Source organism: Eleutherodactylus coqui, chromosome 3, assembly GCF_035609145.1.
Source record: "Eleutherodactylus coqui strain aEleCoq1 chromosome 3, aEleCoq1.hap1, whole genome shotgun sequence".
Classification (NCBI taxonomy): Eukaryota; Metazoa; Chordata; class Amphibia; order Anura; family Eleutherodactylidae; genus Eleutherodactylus; species Eleutherodactylus coqui.
The window spans coordinates 124,900,888-124,919,090 of NC_089839.1; the positions used below are offsets into that span (position 1 = coordinate 124,900,888).

At 46.6% G+C, this 18,203-nt stretch overlaps 1 protein-coding gene across 1 annotated transcript in view; it reads right to left on the reverse strand.

Moving 5' to 3' along the window:
* AHCTF1 (AT-hook containing transcription factor 1) overlaps positions 1 to 18,203 on the reverse strand; it is a 220,573-nt gene that overhangs the window by 61,588 nt on the left and 140,782 nt on the right. Inside the window, 4 exon segments of the mRNA XM_066596053.1 lie at positions 3,032 to 3,080; positions 5,385 to 5,469; positions 11,791 to 12,172; positions 12,800 to 13,000. Coding sequence (XP_066452150.1) covers positions 3,032 to 3,080; positions 5,385 to 5,469; positions 11,791 to 12,172; positions 12,800 to 13,000 — 717 coding nt within the window.

Sequence of the window (18,203 nt, forward strand, 5' to 3'; positions counted from 1 at the left end):
TATATATATATATATATATATAGCCCCACACGCGCGGCGCGCATATATATATATATATAGCCCCCGCGCCGCGCATATATATATATATATATATAGCCCCCGCGCGCGCATATATATATATATATATATAGCCCCGCGCGCGCATATATATATATATATATAGCCCCGCGCGCGCATATATATATATATAGCCCCCGCGCGCAGCATATATATATATATATATAGCCCCCGCGCAGCGCATATATATATATATATATATATATATATATATATATATATATATATATATATATATATATTATATATATATATATATATATATATATATATATATATATATATATATATATATATAGCCCCGCGCGCGCGCATATATATATATATATAGCCCCGCGCTGCGCATATATATAGCCCCCCCACACACAGTGCGCGTGCGCATATATATAGCCCCCCCACACACAGTGCGCCGCGCGCGTGCATATATATATAGCCCCACACACAGTGCGCGCGGTATATATATATATATATATATATATATATATATATATATATATATATATATATATGGCCCCACACAGAGCGCGCGCGCGCACATCTATAGCCCCACACACAGAGCGCGCGCGCAGCTACAGCTGCGGCGCATCTATAGCCCCACACACAGAGCGCGCGCAGCAGCGCGCGCATCTATAGCCCCACACACAGAGCGCGCGCGCGCATCTATAGCCCCACACACAGAGCGCGCGCGCGCGCATCTATAGCCCCACACACAGAGCGCTGCCTGCGCGCGCATCTATAGCCCCACACACAGAGCGCGCGCGCGCATCTATAGCCCCACACACAGAGCGCTGCGCGCGCATCTATAGCCCACACACAGAGCGCGCGCGCGCGCATCTATAGCCCCACACACAGAGCGCGCGCGCGCATCTATAGCCCCACACACAGAGCGCGCGCGCGCATCTATAGCCCCACACACAGAGCGCGCTGCGCGCATCTATAGCCCCACACACAGAGCGCGCGCGCGCATCTATAAGCCCCACACACAGAGCGCGCGCGCGCATCTATAGCCCCACACAGGCCCCCCGCATCTATAGCCCACACAGCGCGCGCGCGCGCATCTATAGCCCCACACAGCGCGCGCCGCGCGCATCTATAGCCCCACACAGCGCGCGCGCGCGCATCTATAGCCCACACACAGAGCCGCGCGCCAGCGCATCTATAGCCCCACACACAGAGCGCGCGCTAGCAGCGCATCTATAGCCCCACACACAGAGCGCGCAGCGCGCATCTATAGCCCCACACACAGAGCGCGCTGCGCGCATCTATAGCCCCACACACAGAGCGCGCGCGCGCGCATCTATAGCCCCACACACAGAGCGCTGCGCGCGCATCTATAGCCCCACACACAGAGCGCGCGCGCGCATCTATAGCCCCACACACAGAGCGCTGCGCGCGCATCTATAGCCCCACACACAGAGCGCGCGCAGCCGCATCTATAGCCCCACACACAGAGCGCGCGCGCGCGCATCTATAGCCCCACACACAGAGCGCGCGCAGCTGCATCTATAGCCCCACACACAGAGCGCGCGCGCGCGCATCTATAGCCCACACACAGAGCGCGCGCGGCGCATCTATAGCCCCACACAGCGCGCAGCCGGCGCGCGCAATCTATAGCCCCACACAGGCGCGCGCGCGCGCATCTATAGCCCCACACAGCGCGCGCAGCCGCATCTATAGCCCCACACAGCGCGCGCGCGCATCTATAGCCCCACACAGCGCGCGCAGCAGCGCATCTATAGCCCCACACAGCGCGCGCCGCGCGCATCTATAGCCCCACACAGCGCGCGCGCAGCGCATCTATAGCCCCACACAGCGCGCGCGCAGCGCATCTATAGCCCCACACAGCGCGCGCGCGCATCTATAGCCCCACACAGCGCGCGCGCGCATCTATAGCCCCACACAGCGCGCAGCGAGCGCATCTATAGCCCCACACAGCGCGCGCGCGCATCTATAGCCCACACAGCGCGCGCGCGCATCTATAGCCCCACACAGCGCGCGCGCGCATCTATAGCCCCACACAGCGCCGCGCGCGCATCTATAGCCCCACACAGCGCGCGCGCGCATCTATAGCCCCACACAGCGCGCGCGCGCATCTATAGCCCCACACAGCGCGCGCGCGCATCTATAGCCCCACACAGCGCGCGCGCGCATCTATAGCCCCACACAGCGCGCGCGCGCGCATCTATAGCCCCACACAGCGCGCGCAGCGCATCTATAGCCCCACACAGCGCGCGCGCGCATCTATAGCCCCACACAGCGCGCGCCGTGCATCTATAGCCCCACACAGCGCGCGCGTGCATCTATAGCCCCACACAGTCGCGCGCGTGCATCTATAGCCCCACACAGTGCGCGCGTGCATCTATAGCCCCACACAGTGCGCGTGTGCATCTATAGCCCCACACAGTGCGCGTGTGCATCTATAGCCCCACACAGTGCGCGTGTGCATCTATAGCCCCACACAGTGCGCGTGTGCATCTATAGCCCACACAGTGCGCGTGTGCATCTATAGCCCCACACAGTGCGCGTGTGCATCTATAGCCCCACACAGTGCGCGTGTGCATCTATAGCCCCACACAGTGCGCGTGTGCATCTATAGCCCCACACAGTGCGCGTGTGCATCTATAGCCCCACACAGTGCGCGTGTGCATCTATAGCCCCATACAGTGCGCGTGTGCATCTATAGCCCCATACAGTGCGCGAGTGTGCATATATATAGCCCCATACAGTGCGCGTGTGCATATATATAGCCCCATACAGTGTGCGTGTGCATATATAGCCCCATACAGTGTGCGTGTCACCATGGCAGAATATCTTTTATTATTAACTATGTGTCACAGAGAAGACCAAAGACTATACGATATAAAATTATAAGTGCTGTGTTCTTGAAAACAATGTACGTAACAATTGCACAATTCTCATACCATCTTTGCACAGGGGCATTCAGAACTTACAAACAGGGCCAGAATCTGATTGCTGCTCAGTTTTCAGTGGGCTGTGTGCTGTCTTCCTCTGGATCTAAAACGCTGCATAAGAGATGATGTAGGAGAGATTATGTCACAAAATAAAAGATGCCTACTGTTAAATTAAGAAGGGAAAAAGTTATATATACACATAAATGAATCTCTCTCTCTCTCTCTATATATTAGAGAGAGCGAGAGAGAGAGACACAGACCTTAGTTTGTCTTATTTTGAAATTTGACAGCATATCAACAGCATAAAAACTAAGTAAATTATGGCATTTCCCATTAAACAATTCTGGAGCATCTTTTCCTAGAACACTACATTGTGTCAATCTTACAATTACTTGTCAATTTATTCACACAAGGAAATGCAGTGGAATAGCACAATTTAGCAGGTTCTAAGAAAAGGTGCTTTAGTTATCAGAGGGAAGACATTTACTAAAGCATATTTTTTTGCTAGAGATCGGATTTAAAAATTCAAGACTATACTGTGTCAGTGTTCTGAATTTGTAGCTAAAGACAAAAAGAGGGACACCGTAAAATTATGGTCACTAAAATATGTTTCACCAACATTAAATTTCGTGTACATTTTTCTCTACCTGAGGTAGGTGTATCTGTGGGAGGGGGCTATATACCATGTCTTTAAGAGCCATTATCACTGTCCTACATTATATTTTACGACTGCCCGACGAATAACACTGTGCAACAAAAAACAACTTTTTGTTTAAGTGAATTTCTTGTTTTTATCGAGTTAATTTGGTCTCAACTAAGATTTATTGAGCATTCACTCCTGTGTCAAAACACTTTTTCCACTGCGAGGCTCGATTTACATATTTTATTGTTATATGAAAACAGTGCAGTGTTTTTTTTTCCCCCTCTCTTATTTAGGGAACGTTTGCCAAGTTAAAATTTGTAGCAGTCATTTAATAGTTCGTTAATTCAGTGATGGCAACTTTTCGGACCTGCAAACATGATCCAGACTTTTTTTGCTCTGTCTGTGGTGTTATTCTGAGTGCTTAAGCAGTCAAGCTTAGAATTAAAGGTGCCAACAACTTCTGTACAGCCTACAAGGCCTATTTTGGCATGCCAGTAGGGGATTAAGACAAGAAACGGGCTCCCCAACGTAGTTTGTGGCAGTTGCAGGTCCAATCTTGAGGCATGGTATAGAGGAGAGAGTCGACAGATGAAGTTCGGGGTGCCTCATATCTGGCATGAACCAACAGATTTATCTCAAAAACTGCTTTTACTGTGTCATTGATGCGTCTCATCACCGAAAAGGAAAGAAAAACAGGTGTTTGACTATCTAGATATTCTATTATCCTTAAAGCCTGTTGCACACAGCGACGAGATTCCTGTTCCTTTTACTCCAAGAGAGAATGACCGTGATAGTGACTTAGATTGTGAAAATGTGCAAGATGAGGAATACTCTGAAGATGCAGATTCCAAACCTTATTTCCCAAATCAACAAGACTTACATGTTTTAATCCGAGACCTTGGACTGAACATTGGCTAAGCATCAGTCAATCACAGCCAGTACTCGATAAATCGCTGTGATTGGTTTAGTCACAGCCATTCATCGAGCGCTGGCTGTGATTTGGCTAAACGTCAGCCAATCACAGCCAGCACTTCCAGGAGACGGGGATTTTTGAATCCCCAGCCAGATGAAGATGATGATCATCAGTGCCAGGAACTTGGGAAGAAGATGCGGCGAGCCGACAGTGCAGGAGAGGTGATGTATGTATTTTTTTCTTCAGCTACGGCTTATTTTCAGGGAAGGACTTATATTTCAAGCCTCCTCCGAAAATCCTCGCATGTGGTGCTACAAAGTCGTGCGACTTTGTAGCGCTACAAAATTGTGGTATTGCTGCAAGAACACGCTGCAATATCGCACGGACCAGCAATGCGATATCGCTGCGATTTTTTCGCGGCAATGCCGTGTCGCCCGTGTGAAGGTGGCCTACACAAAATCTTGTTACACAGTGTAATCACTCAAAAGAGCAAATTCAAACTGTCTAAATACAGGCACCAACAGGGGGATAGGCAATAATTCACTTAAGAGTCACTAGTTGGTTCAACTCGCCTAAAAAAAAACAGTCAGCGGCTGATCAAAAAAAAAAAATCACAGTGGTATAAAGTCACAATGGCTCTTATATGAACTTGTTAACAAATTTGCCTGGAGAATCTCTCTGAAAGGGTCTTGTGTAAAGCACACAAACAGTTGCTGGAATTTAACAAGCCACTTTAGTCACCATTACAAATGACAGCACAGACGATACTAAATGATCAGAGCTGTCGAGTAAGTTTATAACATTGGTTTGATAATAGAGATTCGCTGCCATGGAAGAGATTATAATGATGTATCGTTACCTGTCAACTAATAGATCACATTCTTGAACAGTTAACTTTTGTGGAACTTCACTTTCATACACAAGACATCCTTCTGTGTTTTCATCTGATGGAGAAAACAAGACAATGTAAAGCATTAATGAATCGTTCCTTGTGAATGGAACCTATTGAGCGCCAGCAGATCTAGAAAAATTCTGCAAATGCTGCGATTTAAACCAATGCAGCTGCAGGCACAGAGAGCGCTCTTAAAGCTATGGGACAAACATTTACATCCAGCAGCATCAGGAGTATGAAGGGAGATCATGGGGCGATCTCCCCACCATACAATGCGGTCGCTAGCCGTTTCTAACAGCCGACACCTAGTGCCAACAGCTTTCTTAAGCTTCACGGCTGACCTGAGCCATTAACCCTTTAACCCCTTAACGACTGCCCCATCAGGAAACTATGTCCTCAGTAAGTGGGCTTTAATCCTGGAGGACGTAGTTTTATGCATCCTCTTTGGATTAATGCCCACTTGCCTGAGGACGTGACAGCACCATGCTGTCGGTGCCCACAGGTAGCCGACAGCATGGAGCTGTCATCCCAGGATGCGGGCAGTCCCCCCCGGCATTGCGATCGCGCTATCCAATGGATAGCGCTGATCGCAAAAAAGTAAAAAAAAACAGTGAAAAAAGTTAGATATTCAGCTGCCTTGATGGAGCGGATCCATCAGGGTAGCTGAAAATACTCCCCCGCCTTCTCCCCGCTTAAGATCTGGTCCTCCCGGACCCGCCGCCGGCCTTCTGCGCATGCGCGATCGCCGCTATCCACTGGATAGCGGCGATCGCGAAAAAGTTTTAAAAAGTTTAAAAAAAAGTAAAGTTTCACCTCCCCTCATGGATCGGATCCATGAGGGGAGGTGAAAATACTCACCTCGGGTCCTCTGTGATGTCCCGGGACACGAAGTGCCCGTCTGCGCATGCGCGTGTACAGAGGGGCTCAAGCCCCGGGAAATTTAAAATCCCACTGCTCCAGGCTGCCATGTGTAGCCAGGAGCAGAGAGATGTCACCAGGGACATGATCACTGTCATCCAATGGATGACAGTGATCATGTAAAGTTAAAAAAAAAAAAAAGTAAAAAGTACAAAAAAAAGTTTAAAAAAAAGTTTTTAAAAGCTTGCATTTCATCTCCCCCCACGGATCATATCTGTGAGAGAGGATGAAATGACGTACCCAAGGCCCGCAGATTTATCCGCGGACCTTACCCCAGCTTCTGCGCACGCCGCCGTCGCCACAATGGCAGGCGCATGCGCAAAAGCTGTGATAATTTAAAATCTCCCTGCTCCTGGCTACAAAACTTAGCCGAGAGCCTGGAGATTTCACGGGGGGCCGCGGTGAGCGGTTCCTGATCACGTGTTCGCCGTTATCCAAATGGATAATGGCGATCACGTAAAAGTTAAAAGAGGTGAAGGTTCATCTCCCCTCACCGATGCGATCGGTGAGAGGAGATGGAACTTTTTACCGGAGGCCTCCGTATTTGCACCCCGACGCGATCTTCCTCCGTGAACTTTCCCGGATTCTGCACATGCGACCGCCGGCAAAACACCGGACACATGCGCAGAAGTCGGGGAGCCCAGGAAACGTAAAATCTCCTTGCTCCCAGGCGACCAATGGTCGCCGAGAGCCTGGAGCAGTGACTCGTTGAGCGGTCCCCAGTCACGTAATAAAAAGGTAGTGATCTACCTTAGGCCGGTCTCACATGACCGGATAGGAATTACGGATTCCGCATGCGTCTGATCCGCGGTATTACGCAGATCAATCACATTGGATTACACAATTCCGCTCACATTAGTGGGTTGGAATTGTGTAATTCACTCGCAGAAAAGAGAGCGCAGCAGGTGCTATTTTACCACGGATATCCGCAACATAGAGCCCATTGTGCTCCATGGTCGCGAATATACCCGCTGCCCATACGCAACTACGTTGTATACGGGCTGCGGGTATCCGCGTCATCGCTAAGCGACGGCGCGGGAAATACAAACAAAAAAATATACTGCGCATGACCGCCTGTGAGAGTAGGCAGTTATGCGCAGTACATTACGCGGCCGTACGCAGGGTCACAGCCGGGCTCACAGCTGGGATCCGCTGCGGGGATCCGCTGCGGGCCTCCGCAAGCAGATTCCACCTACGGCTGCGAGAGCCCGGCGTTATTCAGACCGCTACCTGTAATACGCAATTTACAAGAAGCCCCGGGAACGCTCGCCTTCATGCAGTTCCAGGAGCAGCTTGTTGAGCGTCTTCTGTGTGAGTCTGCCGCAAGCTTACGGAGACTCACGGAGCGCCACTTTTTACACCCCATACCCGCCACTGAGGTCAAGAAATACCCCCCAGAAAGCATGAGAGGAGGGGGGATACAGTTTTATTGCCCCATGTACCCATCCCAACCAGCCTCCGTAATTACCCTCGTCTTTGGAAATACTACACAGTTCACATTATTACTTTTATCTAAGATTTAGGGTATGCCGAAAAGGGTGCGGAGTGTGCGGGGGAGGGGATTTTTTTTAAGGTGTCAATTTTTACTTCGTACAAGTGGGCAATGGGGCCTGTAATTTATTCGGTTGTGCCCTGCAATCCAACGGGTGTTCCCTCCATTATAGGCCTAGCCATGTGTCCTGTAAGTAGATTAGGGCCACAATGGGTATGTTTTTGAACACTGGACAAACAGGGGTATCCATTTTGGGTTGAATGTCTTCATTCCTATGTACACTGTACAAAAAAACAGTTTTTAAATTGACAAAATTGCCAAAAAAATGAAAATCGTAACTTTTTCCTTCTGCTTTGCTTAAATGTATTCAAATACTGTGGGGTCAAAATACGCAGTACACCCCTAGATGAATTCGTTAAGGGGTCTAGTTTTTAAAATGGGGTCATTTGAGGGGGTTCCTTATCGTTTGACGCTCAATGGCTGTATAAGTGGGCGATGGGGCCAGGAATTTATTCCGTTGTACCCTGAAATCCAACGGGTGCTTCTTCTATTATAGGCCTAGCCATGTGTCCTTTAAGTAGATTAGGGCCACAAGGGTTATGGTTCGGGACAAACAGGGGTATCTATTTTGGAGTGAAAGTCTTCATCCCTATATGTGCTGTACAAAAAAAAAACTGTTTTTAAATTGATACAACTGCCAAAAAAATGAAAATTGTCATTTTTTTCCTACTGCTTTGCTTAGATTTATTCGAAAATTGTAGTGTAAAAATACACAGTACACCCCTAGATAAATTCGTTAAGGGGTCTAGTTTTCAAAATGGGGTCATTTGTTGGGGTTTTCTGTCGTTTTGGCCGCTCAAGGGCTCTACAAGTGTGCAATGGGGCCTAAATCACCTTCATGCTAAATTTCTGTTCTGAAAGCCACCGACTACTCCTTTCACTTTGGGCCCCGTTGTGCATCCAGACAAAAGATTAGGGCCACAATGGGTATGTCTCTGAACACGGGACCAACAGGGGTATCTATTTTGGGGTGCAAGTCTTCATTCATGTGTGTGCTGTACAATAAAAGCAGTTTTTAAAATGACAATTGCCAAAAAAAACGAAAATCACAATTTTTTCCTTTTGCTTTGCTTGAATTCATTCAAAAACTGTGGGGTCAAAATGGGCAGTACACCCCTAGATAAATTCATTAAGGGGTCTAGTTTTCAAAATGGGGTCATTTGTGGGGGTTCTCTTTGGTTTTCGCCGCTCAAGAGCTCTACAAAGGTGCTATGGGGCCTAAAACGCCTTCAAGCAAAATTTATGTTCTGAAAGACACCGACTACTCCTTTCATTTTGGGTCCTGTTGTGCATCCAGACATAAGATTAGGGCCACAATGGGTATATTTCTGAACATGGGAGAAACGGGGGTATCCATTTTGGGGTGTAAATCCTCATTTTCATGTAAACTATAGGAAAAAAATATGTCTTTAAAATGACATATTTGCAAAAATATGAAATATTTTTTCTCCTCTAAATTTAATCAACTCCTGAAAAAAAACTGTGGGGTCAAAATACTCATGACACCCCTCAGTGGATACATTAAAGGGGTTGTCCCGCGAAACAAAGTGGGGGTATACACTTCTGTATGGCCATATTAATGCACTTTGTAATGTACATTGTGCATTAATTATGAGCCATACAGAAGTTATTCACTTACCTGTTCCGTTGCTAGCGTCCCCGTCTCCATGGTGCCGTCTAATCTTGCGCGTCTAATCGTCCGATTAGACGCGCTTGCGCAGTCCGGTCTTCTCCCTTCTGAATGGGGCCGCTCGTGCCGGAGAGCGGCTCTTCGTAGCTCCGCCCCGTCACGTGTGTCGATTCCAGCCAATCAGGAGGCTGGAATCAGCAATGGACCGCACAGAAGACCTGCGGTCCACCGAGGGTGAAGATCCCGGCGGCCATCTTCACAAGGTAAGTCAGAAGTCGCCGGAGCGCGGGGATTCGGGTAAGTACTGGACGGTTTGTTTTTTTTATGCCTGCATCGGGTTTGTCTCGCGCTGAACGGGGGGGGGTATTGGAAAAAAAAACAAAAACGTTTCGGCGCGGGACAACCCCTTTAAGGGGTGTAGTTTTTAAAATGGGGTCATTTGGGGGGGGTATCTATTCTGACACTCATGAGCCTTTGCAAACTTGGCTTGGTGCAGAAAAACAAAGTGTTCCTCAAAATGCTGAAAAGTAATGTTAAATTTGTATGTCCTCTAAATGGTTAAAAAAAAAAAAAAAAACACTAAAGTTTTTCAAATGTGCATTCAGAATAAAGTAAACAGATGGAAATATATATCTTATCAAAAATGTGTACAGTATGTTTGGACATATTACAGTTGAAAATGTGAAAAAAATGACAATTTTTTCAAAATTTTCCCAATTTTGGCGCTTTTAATAAATATACACAAATTATATCGGTCTCTTTTTACCACCTAAAATGAAGTACATGTGGGGAAAAAACAATGTCAGAATCACTTGGATATGTAAAGCCTTTACGGAGTTATGCTACGTTGAACGACGCATGTCAGATTTCCAAAATTTGGCTGCGTCACTAAAGCGCAAACAGGCTTAGTCACTAAAGGGGTTAAATGCCACTGTCAACTGACAGCGCTCCCCGGCCACCATGCCGTCAGTGATACTCACTCGTAACAGCACAGGGAGCATCACTGGGACGAGTGCTGGGCATAGTTTGCCTCTACACTGTTCCATGTAAATGGGGCTTTACTTTAGGGCGTACACAATATGCTGTTGTATGGGCAGAGTCTAATTTACTGTTTGACACTGGACTCTACCCACACGCAAAAAAAATTCAAATCCATTACTAGTTAAACTGAACATTTTCCCCGGGACATGACAATCTGCTCAGCTACTTTTGTTCCATTACACGCCGCTTGCAGATAAAGCAGCATATAAAAAATATACCCCTTAAGGCCTCCCGCAGTAGAGTTCAACCCGGTGCCCAGCCGGTGACCCCAGCTTACCTGTCTAGCGGCTTCTGCACGTGCTGCAGATGTGCTGGCCGGCACTCTGTTGCACATGCACAGTAGCCGCCGGCGTTGGGGAGGTGAAGCCTATCCCGCAATACTTCTCGCAGTACTCACTGTCCATTGACTTCAATGAAAGCTGCCCGTGCGTAACCCACACTAAATCGCAGCATGCTATGATTTTTTTCTCCGTGAGCGGAAGGAGAAAAAAAAAAAAAAAAAAAGATCGCAATTGATTTCCACTCATGGAAATGAAATGGCGTTTTGCCATTGAATACTATTTTTCAATGGACGCCCACAACGCAATTACGCCCATGTGCAGGAGGCCTTAATGGGGTTGTCCTGAGGCAAACATCAAAATTTTACATTAGCCCATTCCCCCTGTCAACCCCTGGCATAAAATAGCATTTTAAAGCGGTTTTTAAACCGCTTGCTACTCACCGATGTGATGAAAGATGAACTTATAAAAGTCTTCTCCCAAGATGGCCGCCAGTCCTTTCCCAGGGATGCACTGCGGTTTTCTCCCATGGTGCACCGCGGGTCTTCTCCCATGGTGCACCATGGGCTCTGTGCGTTCCATTGTTGATTCCAGCCTCCTGATTGGCTGGAATCGGCACACGTGACAGGGCAGAGCTACGCGATGACGCGTAGAAGGGGGCGGAGCTAGAGCGCCGCTCGTGCCCGGACCGAGCAGAAGGAAGAAGACCCTTATGCGCAAGCGCGTCTAATCGGGCGATTAGACGCTGAAATTAGACGGAGCCATGGAGACGAGGACGCCAGCAACGGAGTGGATAAGTGAATAACTTCTGTATGGCTCATAATTAATGCCCGATGTACATTACAAAGTGCATTAATATGGCCATACAGAAGTGTATAACCCCACTTGCTGTCGTGAGACAACCCCTTTAATCAAATCTTAACATAAAAAAAGGAGAGTGAAGATGTGACCTACCACTCTTGTTGGTCTCTGGAGTTTCTGCAGATGGCGGTACGTCTTCAGCTACCACACTGTCTACATTAGTCAGTACCTGCTGCTCACTAACTGAAGAATGAATTTTAGTAATGAAAAGAACTTCATCCTCCAAGTCTTCAGGTGTTGGTGCATCATGATACTCTAGTGTTTGGTCAGATTTTGCAGACACATTGCTCATGTCTTTGCTAACTTCCATCTTGCTTGGGCTTTCATCTTGAATTCCAGATGAGGATTCATCCATTTCTTCATTGTTTGTAGCAGCATCATTTTGTGTCAGAAGCGCTACTCTCTCTGCCCACATAGCTCCTTGGCCAGATTTCAGAACAGAGGAGACTGTCGGCTCTTCCTCAGTTGCTAAAATCTGTTAGGAAAATAGTACAAAGAATTAGAAAAGAGGTCTGAGAAATAAAAAGCCTGGTGAAGAACTGTAATGGCAATCTTTGCGTAGTGCACTGTTCATGACAGCGTATCTCATGCACAGCCATGTGTTGTGCGACTACCTTTTTTTTTTTAATTACAATCCCCTTTCTGTCTTAGTGGCATTGCGCATTAAACATGACATATAAGCATTTTATACATACCCATAGGGAATAGGGCTTTACACTCGTAACATGCTGTAAATTAGAACATGCATTGTTTCATTGCATATAATACGTGCATAAAAAAACGCAGCAATTTTGAGTGGGACATACAAACATGAATACATTTGAATTGTTGCAATGCACTTCATATTATACGCAATTCAAACATGTTCGCATGAAAGAGCCCCAAGAATATATTTTCTTTATTAAAACATACCCAAAAAAGTCCCCACTGCACAATAAACCATAATGTTTAACTCAACCTTTCCCATGTCAGGAAAAAGGACCGAAAAAAAAAAAATAATAAAATCAGACCAGCAACCATAAACCCGATGCAAAACATACTGCAAAGTTCTTTAGGTCTCAGGCAACCTCCATCCAAATGCAATGCATGCTGGCAGACTTACCCCTTTGGTATATTTCTTACTAATCTGCTCCATAAAAGAAATTTTTGCTTCTCTGGTTCGTAAAGGAGGTGTAATTGATCTTCCAGGGGACACTGAAGGAGAGGCCAAAGGAGTTGTGCGTGCACTGGACCTCAAAATAGATTGAGGAGTGCGTGTAATAAAACGTGCAGACGTTGTGTTTGCCACTAAGGCTTTTGCCTTCTGGAGGATAAACAGAAATAATTACAACTTTAATATAATCAGATTTGGAAAGCATCAATTTAGTACAATTCTCAAGATAAAAAAAAAACCCAGAGTAAAGGCTTAGACAACGATTATCGCTCAAAATTCGCTCAAAAGCAGTCTTTTGAGCGATAATCGTTGTGTGTAACTGCAGCGACATAGTGCAGTTTTCGTTAAGCAGTCACATAAGCAGCATGCTGAAACAATCAGCCTTATTAGGAATTCACAGCAGGACACAGCCGATACTATTGTTTCAGCTGTATCCTGCTCCCTGGACACAGCCGGGGTATGAAGAACACAGCAGTCCAGCTGCCCGGAGCGCTCACCTGTATAACAGACGGGCACAGAAGACAAGCTGCCCGGCTTGTCTTTTGCACCCCCCTGCTCGGAGCCCAAGGTGTCCGCTCAACGTTTAAGCAGTCTATTGCACACGATTATCGCTCAAAAGTTGCTGAAAAGACATCTTGAGTAACAATCCTGTCTAAATGGGCCTTAAGGAGCCGTTTACACCAAACGATTGATTTGAATGAGCCAACTATGTATGTGCCAGTATAAACTGGAAACCGTTCAGTCATTTACATTTGCTGCACAACTGAATGGGAACTGAATGACTGTTCGCTAGTTTGCTTTTCATTCACTTTATGCAGGACTGAAAATAATCTGTATTTAAACAGAATGATTAGCAAACAGTTTGTAAACACGGCCAGCCATTAATGATACTGAATGGTGAACCCCTTAAGGACACGGTCCCCCTTTCCTTTTAGAAATCATAAGACTTATTTATCCTTCGATGTAGCTGTCTGTGGGCTTGTTTGCAGGCAGAGTAGTTTTTTTTCCCCTATGGTTCTATTTATTTATTGTTTCTATGGCGTACAGAACAAAAATGTGTGATTACTAAGATACCAAATATATATATTTTTTGCAGTAATACTATTTTTTTTTTTCAAAGATTTAAATTTAATATTTTTTGTCGCCATATTCTGACCACCATAACTTTATTTTTGGAGGGCTTATTTTTTTTGCAGGAAATCCTGAAGTTTCTATTAGTACCATTTGAGAACATACGACTGATTCTGGAAATTTTTTTCTGACCACGTTCAGTGGGGAATAAACAATGCATTACATTGCTATATCGGAATTTTATGGACACAGCGATAGCAAATGTGTTTTTGTTTTATTTTATAATTTTTTATTATAAATATGGCAAAAGGATTTTGTTTTCATAGTTAGTAAAACTTTTAGTCCCTTACGATGCTTTGAATGCTCCTGCAGTGTCATGTAATGCCATAACATTACATCATACTGCGATCTGACAGGCATTTTATCAAGTCACGCCAGTATCAAGGCTCGATAGGCACTCTGCAACGGCAGCACTGGGGCCTTTCAGAAGCCCCCTGGCTGCCACGACAACCATATGGCAACCCAAAATCTCATCATGGGGGGGCCTACAGGACCCCTAAACAGCGGTCGGGGCATTTAAGGGGTTAACAGCTCCGATGAGCAGCGTATATCTTATCGGAGCTGTGGCGGTCGTGTGGCGGCTGTAAGAACCAGCCAGCACCGCGTTTTATGGAGCAAGATCGATCCGCGGTCCCCTTTCATACAGACCCCGAAGCTGCAGGATATAATTGTACACCCTGTAGCTTTAAGGGGCTAATCATTTCCACTCTATTAAACAATTTTTTGCACAATAATCGTTCTATGTAAAAGGGCCTTTATCTTCTGGATGAAATGTTTGAAAACCGTATCCCATTATGCAGCACATCTCTATAAAGCAGCTCAATGACAAACTTGCTTAATAAGAGTTAGAAAAAAAATGCAAAGCATGCATGAACATGTTTAACCCCTTAACGACTGGGCCATAGTCTTTTTACGTTCTCCCGAAGTGGGCTTTATTCTCTCAGGACGTAAAAATATGCTTCCTGCAGAGAATATAGCCCCTCGGGCTGTGGACGTGACAGCTCCATGCTGTCGGTGCCCGCAGGTAGCCGACAGCATGGAGCTGTCATTCTAGGCTGCTGTGACCCCCCCCCCCCCGGCATTGCGATCGAATATCCAATGGATAGCGCCGATCGCAAAAAAGCAAACAAAAGTGCCCATAAAGTTAACGATTCAGCTGAAATTACTCACCGGGGTCCGGCACGCTGCTCCCCGCTTTCCCGCTGCTCCGGGCCCCGAAGCCGGTCTTCTGTGCATCCGCACCAGGCGGCATTACGTCAGCCGCATGTGCAGAAGGCCCGGCGGCGAGGGAGATTTAAAATCTGTAGGTAGCCGGGAGGCAGGAGATGTCAGCGGGGACCGCGGTGAGCGGTCCCCGATACCGCAATCGCCGTTATTCAATGGATAACGGCGATCGCAGAAAAGTGCAAAACAGTTTTTAAAAAGTAAATTTTTCCCTCCCCTCATGGATCGGAGGTGAAAATACTCGCCTCAGGTCCGCCGATGTCACCGGTGTTCCGGGACCCGAAGTCCCCCTCTGAGCATGTCAATCATCGGGCGCCTGCACAGAGGGGCTCGAGCCCCGGGAAATTCAAAATCCCTCTGCTCCTGGCTGCCATGTGTAGCCAGGAGCAAAGGGATGTCACTGGGGACATGATCACTGTTATCCAATGGATAGCAGTGATCATATAAAGTAAAAAAAAAAATGTAAAAAAGTTTTTAAAAAAAAGTTTTAAAAAGCGTACGTTTCATCTTTCCTCATGGATCATATCCGTGAGGGAGGATGAAAGTACGTACATAAGGCCCCCAGATTTATCCAAGGACCTTACCCCAGCTTCTGCGCACGCGCCTGTCGCCAAAATGGCGGACGCATGCGCAAAAGCTGTGGATTGCCAGGATAATTTAAATTCTCCCTGTTCCTGGCTACAAAACGTAGCCAAGAGCCTGGAGATTTAACGGAGGGCAGCGGTGAGCGGTTCCTGGTCACGTGTTCGCCGTTATCCAATAATGGCGATCACGTAAAAGTAAATGCGATCGGTGAGAGGAGATGAAACTTTTTTCCAGAGGCCTGCGTATTTGAACCCCGACGCAATCCTCCTTCGTGAACCTTCCCGAATTCTGCACATGCGACCGCCGGCAAAAAGCCAGACACATGCGCAGGCGTCAGGGAGCCCAGGAAATTAAAAATCTCCTTGCTCTCAGCGACCAACGGTCGCCGAGAGCCTGGAGCAGTGACAGGTGGCCTTGTTGAGTGGTCGCCGGTCACGTAATAAAAAAGAAGCGATCTACCTTTGTCCGGTCTCACATGACTGGATAGGAATTACGGATTCCGCATGCGTCTGATCCGCGGTATTACGCAGATCAATCACATTGGATTACACAATTCCGCTCACATTAGTGGGTTGGAATTGTGTAAGTCACTCGCAGGAAAAGAGAACGCAGCAGGTTCTATTTTACCACGGATATCCGCAACACAGAGCCCATTGTGCTCTATGGTCGCGGATATACCCGTTGCCCATACGCAACTACATTGTATACGGGCTGCGGGTACCCGTGTCATCGCTAAGAGACGGTGCAGGAAATGCAAACAAAAGAAAAAAAGTACTGCGCATGACCGCCCGTGTAAGTACGCAGTTATGCGCAGTACATTACTCGGCCGTACGTAGGGTCACAGTCGGGCTCACAGCTGGGATCCGCTGCGGGCCTCCACAAGTGGATTCCGCCTACGGCCGTGTGAGCCCGGCGTTATTCAGACCGCTACCTGTAATACGTATTTTACAAGAAGCCCCGGGAACGCTTGCCTTCATGCAGTTCCAGGAGCAGCGTGTTGAGCGCCTTCTGTGTGAGACCGCCGCAAGCTTACGGAGACTCACAGAGCGCCACTTTTTACACCCCATAGCCGCCACTGAGGTCAAGAAATACCCCCCAGAAAGCATGAGAGGAGGGGGGGGATACACTGTTTTATTGCCCCATGTACCCATCCCAACCAGCCTCCGTAATTACCCCTGTCTTCAGAAATACCACACAGTTCACATTATTACTTTTATCTAAGATTTGCGAACGCCAAAAAGGGCGCGGGGATATTTTTAGGGAGTCAATTTTTATTCTGTACAAATAAGCAATGGTGCCTGGGATCTATTCAGTTGTGCCCTGAAATCCAACGGGTGTTCCCTCCTTTATAGGCCTAGCCATGTGTCCTGTAAGTAGATGAGGGCCACAATGGGTATGTTTCGGAACTCGGGGCAAAGGGGGGTATCCATTTTGGGGTGAACGTCTTCATTCATATGTACACTGTACAAAAAACTTTTTTAAATTTAAAAAATTGCCAAAAAATTGAAAATCGTTACTTTTTCCTTCTGCTTTGCTTAGATTCATTCAAATACTGTGGGGTCAAAATACGCAGTACACCCCTAAATTAATTTTTTAAGGGGTCTAGTTTGCAAAATGGGGTCATTTGAGGGGGTTCTTTATAGTTTTGGCCACTCAATGGCTCTATAAGTGGGCAATGGGGCCTGAAATTTATTCAGTTTTACCCTGAAATCCAACGGGTATTCCTTTCATTGTAGGCCTAGCCATGTGTCCTGTAGGTCTATTAGGGCCACAATGGGTGTCCCGTGTTCAGAGACATAAACAGGGGTATCCATTTTGGGGTGAAAGTCTTCATTTATATGTGTGCTGTACAAAAAAAACGGTTTTTAAATTGACGCAATAGCCCAAAAAATGAAAATCGTAATTTTTTTCCTACTGCTTTGCTTATATCTATTCAAAAATTGTAGGGCTAAAATACACAGTACACCCCTAGATAAATTCGTTAAGGGGTCTAGTTTTCAAAATGGCGTCATTTGAGGGGGTTCTCTATGGTTTTGGCCTCTCAAGAACTCTACAAGTGGGCAATGGCGCCTAAAAGGACTTCAAGCAAAATTTAATGTTTTGAAAGCCACCGATTACTCCTTTCATTTTGGGCCCCGTTGTGCATGCGGACATAATATTAGGAACACAATGGGTATGTTTCTGAAAACAGTACAAACAGGGGTATTCATTTTGGGGTGCAAGTCTTCCTTCATATGTGTGCTGTACAAAAAAAAGCTGTTTTTAAAATGACAGAATTGCCAAAAAAAAACAAAAATCTTAATTTTTTTTTTGCTTTGCTTGAATTTATTCAAAAACTGTGGGATCAAAATACGCAGTACACCCCTAGATAAATTCCTTAAGGGGTCTAGTTTTCAAAATGGGGTCATTTGTG